This window comes from Callithrix jacchus, chromosome 7 (assembly GCF_049354715.1).
Source record: "Callithrix jacchus isolate 240 chromosome 7, calJac240_pri, whole genome shotgun sequence".
NCBI lineage: Eukaryota > Metazoa > Chordata > Mammalia > Primates > Cebidae > Callithrix > Callithrix jacchus.
In genome coordinates this window covers 15,142,776-15,155,171 of record NC_133508.1, presented here as the reverse complement: position 1 = coordinate 15,155,171, position 12,396 = coordinate 15,142,776, and the positions used below count along the sequence as shown (strand labels likewise).

Below are 12,396 nucleotides of genomic sequence, written 5' to 3'. Positions count from 1 at the left end.
GTTATGCTGAGGTTCTGAGTCAGGAAAACCATGTCCTATTAAAATCGAGGCAGAAATATCCTTCACACCTGATCAAAATGCCAGCTGACTCCATGACCTCAGGCACGAGTGTCTCTAATTATGAACATTTTTAAAAGAGAGTAGTTTTGCTTTCAATGAACATATTTACATAGCATGATTAAGATTCAGTTTGCAAAACAGAATGCATTTCCAGGTTTGGGGATAAAAGATGCCCATCAATATCTATCATTAATTTCTTTATTTTGACACAGTGAGAAATTGAATCAAGCAATTACTTTCCTCTGTGCCTCAGGTTGAAGCTGGCCAAGGAAATTGAAGACACAGGAGTGATTTGAAAAGAAAAAGAAAAAAAGAAAACTCCTTAGAGCTATGAAAATAATGCATATTAAGCACATTTATTGTTTGAAAGGTCACAATTTAAACATAATCCCATTAATGGCAATCCCAGCACTGATAATTAAAGGGACCATCAAACGCTATGCAGGTAGGGCCCATTCCAACTTATAAAATTAGAATAACTTAGAATGAGCTTTAGTAACATGAAGGAATTTCCTGCAGCTTTCTAAATAAATTAACTTGCAACTTTCTAAGACACCACTAATGATGTAAAGTGAACTCTGACTGCACATTATTTCATTTGTGGGTGACACATGAATGTTTTCAAATAAAGTGAGGTGTAAATTAGGTTTTACATTTAGAAATATCTAGTCTGAGACCATATAATCTGGAGATCACTTGTCAGCACTCTGTCAACTTCAGTGTTCTTGTTTTTCTCTTCGAATATGTTATTGTCTAGCTCTGAGCTTTTTGCCATGGGTCAGTCTCTCTGTCTGAAGTCCTCTCACCTCCCACATGTCTCTGCCCCATCCTGCTTATGACAACCACACGTGCCAACATCCTAACCTCCTCCAGATGGTCGAAGTTTCAACAATAGGATTTCCCTCCAAGCAGAGGAATTGACACTCCCAGATGAAATTAGTCCTTCCCCCAACCTTTGCTTCCACTGGAATTGTTCGACCCTCCTGCTAGTTCTCGCTCAGTAAAGTTCAGCAGGTTTAAGTGATTACCTCCAGTCCTTGGAGTTCTTGAACAGCCTTCACCTGTCCTCTTCATCCTGGTGAGCTTGGGGCAGAGCCACGGGTCCAACCTGCCTTAAAGGATGTTCTCGGCACATGTATCCACCTTGAAGGAACCTCGGAGCATCCCTGTAACAAGGAGTTCATGAATTCCTTTTAGGGTAGAAGATGGGGGTATCTTTCACACCCCCACCGTGCGGGATGGGCCAATTAGAGAAAAAAAATTACTTTTGTCTTGTCTCACTCTGTTGCCCAAACTGGAGGGCAGTAGCACAATCATATATCATTGCAGCCTCAAACTCCTGGGCTCAAACTCTCCTCCTGCCTCAACCTTCCAAGTAGTTGGGACTACAGGTACGTGCCACCATGCCTGGCTAATTTTTTTTTTTTTTTGTAGAGACAGTGTCTTGTTGTGTTACCCAAGCTGGTCTTGAACTACTGGCCCCAAGCAATCCTGCTGCCTCAGCCTCCAAAAGCATTGGGATTCCAGACATATGCTACTGTACCCAGTCTCTCTCTCTCTCTCTCTCTCTCTCTCTCTCTCTCTCTCTGTGTGTGTCTCTCTCTCTTTATAAAAATGCAGCTTGAGGTTCAAAGAAGTCTCAGAGGCAGAAAATGTGTCATTTCCCATCTCCATTGATCACTATCGTTTTTGTCCCCTCCCAGTCCAGGTTTGATAAACAATTACAGGGCAGTTTGGTAGTAGTGTTGGGTTGCCTCTTATAAAGAAAAAGCCACAAATAAAGCTTTTGAAAGTGGTTCGTCCAAGGAAGTCCTGACAATCCTGATCATTTTGACAGAAATAGCAAGAAAAAATGTAGTCTGGGCACCGTGGCTCACACCTGTAATCCTAGCACTTTGGGAGGCCCAGGAGGGCAGATCACTTGAGTTCAGGAGTTCAAGACCAGCCTGATCAATACGGCAAAACCCCATCTCAACTTAAGATACACACATTAGCTGGGCGTGATGGTGCACACCTGTAGTCCCAGCTACTGGGGAGGCTGAGTCAGAAGGGTAGCTTGAGCTCAGGAGGTGGAGGTTGCAGTGAGCTGTGATTATGCCACTGCACTCCAGCCTGGACAACAGAATGAGATCCTGTTTCAAAAAATATATAATTTCATGGTAATCATTTCAAAATGCATACATATGTCAGAACATTGTGTTTTATACCCAAACTATATACAATTTTTATTTGTCAAAAATTAAAAAAATGTTTCCCTATATAATTTCCATCAGCACTGTTCTTTAGTTTGGAGCTTGGAAATAACGCAGCAAAATCAGGAGTTCTTAAAAATGCTACCCCGCATGCTAACTTTGCAGAACATCCACCTGCTCCCCTCTATGAGGATGGGAAGGAGGAGGCCGTGCTTCCACCCAGATGCCCGTCTCTAGGCTTTCTCCTTCTCTGAACTCCCAGAGGTCTTCTGAGCAAACACGGGAGCAACGATCTGGGGCCGCAGCAGCTGTTGGTTTTCTTCTCCCTCTTGACAAAAACACTTAAACCACAAACCTTAAGAAAAAAAAAAAAAAAGTGGAAATACCTCTTTTCAAAAACTGCAAAATATTGTCACTGTGCTCTTTAAATGTTTTCACACAACATCGGAGCAGGTAGAGAACCATTTCCAGCTGAAGTGTTTATGATAATGAAAAAAAGCAGTTTTATTTCTCCCACTGTGAGGCACTTTTTCCGAAAGGCGAGAGCTGCCGAAGGAAAACGTCTCCAAGGGCTAGATTCCAATTAACTTCTGTACCGATTGCTGATAACTTTAGACAATCGCTGTTCTTTAGAAAATGGGGCAGAGAATCTAAAAGATCATAAAGAGGAGATGACTGATCAACCAAGGCAGAGAACCTAATACCACATTTCCTCCAGTGTGCCACAATTTTAAACAATTGTAAATAAAAGACAGTAGATCCTGTACTTGACATCCAATAACATAGAAGTGCCAGTAGGCATGTCTTGGAGCTTAGACATTGATCTCGGGGTCTGGAAAATACTTCAGTAGTTATACAACCTATCACACTGCATGAGTGAGCTGCAGAAATGTGAACATTGGAGGAACTTGAAATTTTTGGAGTGAGAAAACCCTGTGCTTGGGGTCCGTCAGCTCTGCTGTTTAGGAACTCTCATTTTGGATAGGGAATCATATCCATTGGCTGCATAACAAATGCAATGACTGGTGCCACACAGTAGGAAGCAACGGTTTTTCAGACGATTGTAGAGTTTTGCTGATGTAGGATGGGCTCAGCTGATCTTGGCTGGTCTCACTCATTTGTGATTCTCTGGCTTGCTCATAAGTGTCTAATGGAGGTTGGGTCCTCTCTCATCCTCCTGCTGGAATGAGCAGACTAGCCTGGGTGTGTCTTTCCCATGGGCATTTTCAAAATTCTGCTTGTACCACCTTAGCTATCCATTCTATCCATACTTGGGAAAAAAGAGAGGGTAGCAAAGTCACATAGCAACTTGTATGGTTAACAAAATGTATGAATAATCAGGACTGAATGATGTTATCTACTACCATACTTAATTATCTCAATATCAGGTCATCATCTGTTAAATGGGAGTAACAATACACCTGTGAAAATTAAGTGAGATGACAGTGAAGAGTACCCAGCTGGAACCCTGGAACAAAGCTGATGCTTAATAAATATTACTTTTGGGCCAGGCGCGGTGGCTCATGCCTGTAATCCCAGCACTTTGGGAGGCCGCGGCAGGTGGATCACAAGGTCAAGAGATCGAGACCATCCTGATCAAGATGGTGAAATCCTGTCTCTACTAAAAATACAAAAAATTAGCTGGACATGGTGGCACGTGCCTGTAATCCCAGCTACTCAGGAGGCTGAGGCAGGAGAATTGCCTGAACCCAGGAGGCGGAGGTTGCCGTGAGCCGAGATCACGCCATTGCACTCCAGCCTGGGCAACAAGAATGAAACTCCATCTCAAAAAAATAAATACATAAATAATAACTATTACTTTTTCCTATTCATCTCTCCAGTCTTGTAAAATGAGGATGAATACCTGTCACATCTCATGGGATCATCGTGAGGTTTTTAAAAAGGCAAACACATGTAAAAACACTTTGAAAGAATGTTAATGGCTATATAATGATTGTATTGCATGAACTTATAGAATGTTTACTCTTACCTAGACATGAATAAATTCAAGCACTTAAATATCATATCACAATTTTTATTGAGCACTTTAGTATGTAGCAAGTAGAAATTTTCTCTGTGCTAGGTTTGGATATTTATATTATAAATCGGAGCAAATACGTGTGACTTAGGAGTGTTGGGGCAGAGAGAAAAATGGGGAAGGAGATTTGTCGTGTTAGTTAAGTAACTCTTTCAGTATTACCCAAGATATCTGCAACTGATCCAGGAAGAAGGCCTTTTCTATCCATTATCATCCCAAAGCCTAAAACTTGATGAAGATATTACTAAAACAAGTAAAGAGTGATGAGCAGGTCACAGAGGGTAAAGCCTTGATGGTGGTCAGGTCACAATCCTCTTACCTTAATAAATCAGAAGCTGTTTATGATGCAGGCAGTGCAACCCCAGATAATAAACCTTAATTGTACAACTAGCTATGATCCCTAGAGACTGTAAGGGGCCTAAAGAAATTAACCTCAAAAATGGCAAATATATGGGGAAGAAAGGGTCAGTGTTTAAGCACGAGAGATGGAAAACCAGAGCCTCCAACCATGACATACCTAATAGCCTTTGTGACATTTACAAGTGCTGTAGTCTAGAGAAGTTTATTATGAAGTTATTATTTCTCTCTCTTTTTTAACATCAAAATATGAAAGAAGGATAGCTTAAAGGACAAGGGCATTTGCTGAGAAAGGTGCCTTGGTCCAGGGAGTTTTCCTCTGTTGGTTAGAAGCCCACCCAGCACAGAGTAGAAATTTCTTAAGTCAGATTTGAGAGAAGACTCCCTTTCTCTTGCAGTGTAAACATAATTGATATTTCACCAGTGTCTATATATTTGATATTTATTGACTTTTTTCTCTAAGATTAGGTTAATCCCAGATGGTAAATTGCAAGCAGAGAGTGCCCTAATTCAAAGAAATCTGGGAGGCAAAAATGCAAATTGTTCTCGCTTCTGAATACTTCTGCAGCATTGATCAATGTCAAGGGTGTTAAGGTGCCTGATGATCTGACAATTATTCTTCACTGACGTTTTTTGCCCAGGTTAAAATATTTCCTAATCCCCACCACCATCCCTCTCCTTGTGCCCCTTTCACCCTGCAGCAATCCCGGTACTTAACACAAGACATAAAGATGTGGTCATCAGTAGCTAAAGAAGGTGGAAATGATAAGTGATAAATGGACTAGTGTGCTCCGTCTTATAAATGTTTATCTTTGATAAACACAAGACTTTGCACTTGGTAAGTGTCTAACACAGAACCTGGCTTGAGGTGGATGTTCAACAAATATTGATTTCCTGAATGCATAAGTGAACGCAGTCAGAGTTAGTGCAATAGCCTAAAATAATACAGTTTCAAATGCTTACTTTGCAGCCCCTGACTAATAAAGAACAGAAATGTAAAATGAACTTTTAAGTCTTTCTATGTCTTATGTTGGTGGGGAATATTTTTAATGAAATAAGACAAGGTGGAAATAGTGCACTAGCAGTGGCTTCATTGAACTGAATGCTGTGTGGGTGAATTACTCAGCTGAAGCTACTGCAATATAGCAGTAAGAATAGTACCTCCCTCGTGGCGGGGGGGCGGGGGTGGCGGTAAGGGAATTGTGTGAACTACTGCATGAAATCACGTAGGCCTGTGCCTGTCACAGGTAAGCATTCAACAGCTATTGCCATCCTCATCTTTACCATCAACATCAGCATCATCTCAGGGACTAATTGATAGGTTCGAGGTCCTATTGATTCCAGGGGTTTGGTTTAGTCAAGGACCTCTCAGACCATTAAAGAAATTATGGTCAACAACTGCAGGCTCCAGGGATTACAGGGCTGGTGTACAGTACAGAAAAGCTCTACCTTCCCTAAGTGCTGCAGTTCTACAGAACGTTCCAAATTCCTTCTGAATGTCCTTTCCTTTGGCTCAGGAAAGCTGTTCTGTTTCCAAAATCTGTGTGGAGTTTTTCAGAAAACAACCAACTTTAAATATGCAATCAGTCTAATTTTATTTAACCTTGACATAGTCCCCCCTCTTTTCTATCCACTTTGAACACATGTCTTGGGAGATTAAGGGCCAGAGAGAGTACAGAGGGCCAGGAGGCAGGGGGCCAGGTAAGCAATCATACCAGAGACTTTTTTTTTTTTTTTAATATCAAGGAGAAAATTCTTGAGAAGGGGACGTGACTGAGGCCAGGCACAGTGGCAAATTTCTGTAATCCCAGCACTTTGGGAGCCCAAGGTGGGCAGATCACCTGTAGCCAGGAATTCAATACCAGCCTGGCCAATATAGCAAAACCCTGTCTCTACTAAAAAATACAGCAAATTAGCTGGGCGTAGTGGAGGCTGAGGCATGAGAATCGCTTGAACCCAAGAGGCAGAGATGGCAACGAGCCAAGATCATGCCACTGCACTCTAGCCTGGGCAACAGAGCGAGACTTTGTCTCAAAAAAAAAAAAAGAAGAAGGAGGAGGAGGAGGGAATGTGATTGGAAATTCTGATGAAAGGGTTTTCTGGGGTTAGAAAGGGTGCAAACAGCGTGAACCTGTTAACGAACAGGGCAGAGTGCTTCAGGAAACACTTGTCGAAAGTAAAAAAGCAAGTGATGGTTGTAGCCTATTCTAGTTATTGAAGAGTCAAGCAGGATGGAAGCTAAATAGGGCATGAGGCATGGGCGATGTCTCAACAGTGAGTGGGATAACAGGTTGTTTTAATGGTTCAGGGCCCATAACCGGAGAAGATGAGGAATGGCATCTCTGTTTTGAGTAAACAAGAGTGATTTCCTTCCCTGACGCTGAAAAATGAAGACTTTGAGGAAATAGAGGAAGGATCTGGGGAAGAGGAGAGAGAATAGAATTAAAGATGGAGGTGAGGCCAGGCATGGTGGCTCACACCTGTAATCCCAGCACTTAGGGAGGTGGGCAGATCCCAAGGTCAGGAGATTGAGACCATCCTGGCCAACATGGTGAAACCCTGTCTCTACTAAAAATACAAATATTAGCTGGGCATGGTGGCATGCACCTGTAATCCCAGCTACTTGGGAGGCTAATGCAGGAGATTCACTTGAACTCAGGAGGCAGAGATTACACTCAGCTGAGAGTGTGCTACTGTACTCCAGCCTGGGCCACAGAGTGAAACTCTGTCTCAAAAAAAAAAAAAAAAATGCAGGTCAGGAAATGAGATTCTTATGGAGACAATAGAGTGTTTTAGTTCCTAGGAGAAAGTTGATCATGGGTATCCAGGTAGAAGAGTCACAAAGAGAATGGCACTGGACTGGAAATGAAAGTCACATCAGAGGGTTTACAGTCCTGCAGAGAAGCCCAGTAACAGGGGGAGAGGTTGATGTGAGTAATGCAGTGATCGGTGGAAGGGACTGAGGAGTTGGGTGGGTTTTGTATCAAAGCTACTATAAAGTATAGACAAATGGAACAAGGACTTTGTCTGCACTATTCTCCACTATATCATCTGAACAAGAACAGCTTCCAGCACATGGTAGGTGCCTTACAACTATTTTGAATGACTACATGAATAGAAGAAAAGATTGAGGAACCCCAAACGCTATGATACAAAATAAGAAGTATTGTTTAATTCAATACCAAAGAAATAAGGATCAGAGCCCCCCAGAAGTGGCAATAATCTTTTATATAAGGACAGTGAGTTGCACTCCATGTGTTGGGTCTACAGATTTGTCAGGATGCTCTGACTCTGGTCAAAGGATATACCTGCCTGGTAAAGTGAGAATGAGGTTGTGGCCTGCACCTAAGGTGAAGTAGAGAAAGCATTAAGAATAGAAGATTGAACCCCAGGTGGTAGCTCACAGCTGTAATCCCAACACTGTGGGAGGCTGAGGCAGAGGGATCTTTTGAGGCCAGGAATTTGAGACCGGCCTGGGCAACATAGCAAGACCCCATCTCCATAAAAACATTTAAAAATTACCTGGGCATGTTGGTGCACACCTACAGTCCCAGATATTCAGGAGGCTGAGGCAGGAGGACCTCTTGAACCCAGGAGTTCAAGGCTGCAGTGAACTATGATTTGCACCACTGCACTCTGGCCTTGGCAACAGACAGAGACCCTGTGAAAGAAAGAGAGAGAGAGAGAGAGAGAAGAAGAGAAGAGAAAAGGGGAGAGAGAGAGAGAGAAAGAAAGAAAAAGAAAGAAACAACTGTAGAATATCAAGAAGATGATCAAGAGGTAGTGTTGGCACAGATTCTGAAGTTCATAGAGTACTGATGTGTGAACTGGAGGAGGAGAAGCATGTGAATTATGGATGAAAAACATCAATGAAGGAAGAGGCAGGGGCAGGGACCAGTCTGTGATTCCATCTGGAGGACGGAGTGGCTCAGCCTATCTTGGGGATGTCTTGTGAGCACAAGAACTGCAGATGGAAAAAAGGGCAAGGGACTGGGGCATCTGCCTTAAATTGCATTGACAGGTTCATGTATAGTACGCATGTGTCACATATATGGTGTAAAAGTGTCCTGGAACCCTGGTAATGCCATAGATGTGTGTAGCCACATTTAAAGAGTGACCAGTTGAAGAAGAGATGTTGAATTATTCTCACAGAGAAAATTCCTCAAGCATAAAGAAGTTCAGAAGAATCTCATTTTTTCAACTGCGTTATGGTTTGGCCTAGGTCTTTGCAATTTTTCTTTCATTGTCTATTTTTTCAAAGTGACCAGTAATGCTGAATGAAATAGTCAATCCTGATTTATTTGGAGTCCTGGACAGTGTGCATGCACACGTGTACACACACACACACACACACACTTATCTTTTTAATACTCAGCTATTCAGGAACAGAGTCCATAAACCTGTTTCTGAAACTTTCTCTAAAAAGAGGCTACAGTATGTGCCTCTAACATCAGGCCAAACTGAAAAAAACAAAAACAAAAAACCAGTTAACTATCCAGATGTGAAATTCACACTGGGCTAAACATGGGTATTCAGAAATACCCAAGTGGTGGGATTTCCAGGTTTCTGTACACAAACCAGAAGAGCAGCTCAGTAATGGTGTCGACTAGACTCATTCCTGTGGGAGTCCCACTTCTTAGGAGAGGAGTGAATGAATGAATGAATGAATGGACAAACTAAGGAACAAATGCAGCAGCGCTATCAGCTCCAGGGAGCACAAGCTACAGAGCCAAAGCCACTGGATGCTCCCGCAAAGCTCAGCCCCCCTCGCCTCCTGCCCTGGATGAGCTGCCCTGTGGGTTGGTTCAGATCACTTTTCTTGGCTCAAACGCGTTACCTAAGACAGAGATCATTTGTCAAGTGAGCAGGGTACACAGAGAGCCGTAGGCAGATTATGGAAAGAGAGAGGGAGGAGAGAGAGGGAGGAGAAAGAGCGCGGGAGAGGGAGAAAGAGAGCGGGGACCAGGGCGAGGAGAGGAGCAGGCTTCTCCAGGATCCGTGCTTTGCAGGCACTGGGGATTCAAGTTAGACCGGGTGGCGGTGCAGAGGCGCCACCCGGGAGAGGGGAGCCGCCGTGGCTCCCCACATGGCTCTTTTCATGTGGGATGCTTAAGCCCGGCACACGGCACACGGCGAGAGTAACTTGCAGGAGGCAGCAGCTGGCATGAGGATTCTGCCACCATGGAAGGGCTCCTGTCTCCGATGAGGACGAAGGTAAGCCGAGTGGATCTGGATTTCCTTTGCTTCTGCTTGGAGGGACAGAAAAGGCTCTGTGCATGGGAGGAGGCTCGCGGAGCTTTTGTCTTATTTCAGAACTAGGCTGGCGATGGCAACTGGATGTCTCAAAGAATAGGCTTGCCTGCACGGCAGCGCGGTCTGAGGGGAAGGGGAGACGGGCGGGGAGCGAGCCATCTGTCAGCGTGGACAATGGGAACCTCAGTAAATGAGTTCGCCTCTCGGTTGATTAGACAGCCATATTTTAGCAGGATTTCCAATCACTCTTGATTTGGGGCCGTGCAAACCCCTGGAGCTGTTCGTTTGCAGGAAGTACCAGTTTCTCCGCCTACGTTGCTGTTTAGCAGGAGGAGTAACACGTTTAAGGCAAAGAGTGTGTCCAGCTCCCACTTCAAATAGCCTCTTTCCTCTTCCTCCTCCTCTTCTTCAGAGCAGGAGGACCAGGGAATCCTCCCTGCAGAAAGTAGGTTAATGCATTCTGGAGGCCAATGTGTTCTCGGAAAACTGGCAGACCTGCAGAAGAGATTTCAGGACACTGCACTGGCCTGACATGTTGAAGTTGGTCCTGTAACATTTAGACATGCTCACAGGAAACTGGTTTTGGTCTCCTGAAGACTCTAAGCACTTGTTCTTCTTGGCTGGAGTTTGCTTTTTCACTTTCAAGGGCTGATTTGAATGTGAGGTTTTCCATTAGAAGCTCAGATGATGAAGGTGCTATTGGATATCTGCTCTATTTACCTATCACTCTAAATGGATAAGTCAAAAGTTTTCAGTAATGCTAGAAATATTACTTTTCTTAATCAGAAATTTCAAGAAAAAAATCAGGGGGCAAATAGCTCTCTAAAGACAGCAGAGTTAAAGTGAGTAGGATAAGGCTTTGGTTGACCTCATCTCTGATGACCTGTTTAATGATTTGGTCACAGATACACTCTTTTGTCATTGAACGTTTTGTTTGGTTTTTTTTCCTGCTGGTTAATGAGCCTGACCACAATGTTTTCGGAGAATGTTAGAAGTAGGTCTTGTGCATGAAGACATCCCCATCCTTTGCAAGAATTTCCCATCTCTGTTATGTTCACCAGCCTCTGAGAGTCATTCATTAGAAGGAGAGCCTCAAGTGAGAGTTTGTTACAAAGGCTCTAACTCCAGCCCTTCAGCAGGCTGGCAGGTCTTCTTTGAGATCCCCTCGGTGACCCATTCGTTCTCGCTGGGCAGGCAGCTAAAGTGCTGTTGCCTACAGACGACACACTTCAATCCAAGGTGCTGTAGAAACAGCAGGTCCTGTTTCCCGATCCTCTATCACAGCCAAGAAAATGGCAAAAGACACTGGCATCCTAGCCCACTTGATTGACAGGATGAGGTTCAAATGCTTTGGGAAATGGCATCATAATCTGTTCATTTGACCAGGTTTTCAAATTGCAGACTATCCCAGTATTGTGCAGTCTCTGGCACTTAACACATCTGTGGATCTGAGCTCGTAACCTCTCGCAAGTACAACTCTCGTAGACTTCGAAGGGAGTTCCCTATGCAAATAATCAGGACCCAGGCTCTGTGTAAATCACACTATGAGCTGATTAAAATGGCATGCCGTAGTCGGGGGAGAAATGGATGTCGGTGGCTCAGACTGCTCACATACCATGTTTACCAGTATCACTCACATCATGGCTTGTGTCTTGATCCTCATATAGTCTAATAAACATGGAAACTGTGGGCTTTGGGTCCTACCAAAGTTTAAACATAAAATCTCTGCATAGCAAATAGCTTCTCATTCAAACCCTTCAGTTTTTAGGTTTCAAGAGATTTGTCTATGTGTGTGTTTTATATTGCTTCTGTGAATTCTTTTTTAGTCTCTTTATTTCTGATGCTGGAAATGGATATTTCCATATTGAAAATTCAAATTGCCTTTGAATTCAGTGACCTACAGTGTCATCATGACTCAGGGAACAAGACCCAACCCGGCAAGATGGCAAGAGGAGAGTCCCATTGACAAGGCTTGGTTTTAGAATCCAAGTTGCTCTGTCTGAATGTTGTTGAAATTATCCAGTGATATTTTTAATTTGTCCTAAGACAGATCCATGACAATGTGGTCGTTTGCTTAAACTTCAGTCACATTATGCCTCCTTAAGTCTATTCTGAAATATTTTCTCCCTTTGGTGAGGATTAAGCTTGAAGTTTCTGATTTCCTGGTATCATGATAGGTCAGACAAAGGAAGCCTCCTAGAGCTAAATTTTGGCATGTTATGGTTACTTAATAACTTATGGACGGTTTAAAGCAAGCATTGAGGTAAATTGGACATCATGCAATAATTTCATTACACCATGTAATGGACTTAACCAGTCTAAATCATGGGTGCTTAATGCATTTTTATCTTGGGATTTGCATAATTGGCAAATAAATATGCATGAGATTAACTGGAAATGGCAAAACAGGGTGAGAAAACGTTCATGAGCGTTGAAATCAAGGCAGTTGCAAAGAGGGCACCTGAACACGCTCTGTCTCCTGGGTGGGCAGCCACA

The 12,396-nt window shown here is 43.2% G+C and overlaps 1 protein-coding gene across 6 annotated transcripts in view; it reads left to right on the top strand.

Annotated features, from left to right (window-relative positions):
* The window catches only part of FRMD4A (FERM domain containing 4A), a 696,700-nt gene that overhangs the window by 152,244 nt on the left and 532,060 nt on the right, over positions 1–12,396 (top strand). For 2 of the 6 annotated variants that reach the window (XM_054236792.2, XM_035252801.3), the window contains exon 1: positions 9,492–9,861. The exons of the other annotated variants lie outside the window; for them this stretch is intronic. In XM_054236792.2, coding sequence (XP_054092767.1) covers positions 9,829–9,861 — 33 coding nt within the window. In that variant the 5' untranslated portion in view covers positions 9,492–9,828. Of the gene's footprint in view, positions 1–9,491; positions 9,862–12,396 lie in introns of those variants that run through there. 6 annotated transcript variants of the gene reach the window in all.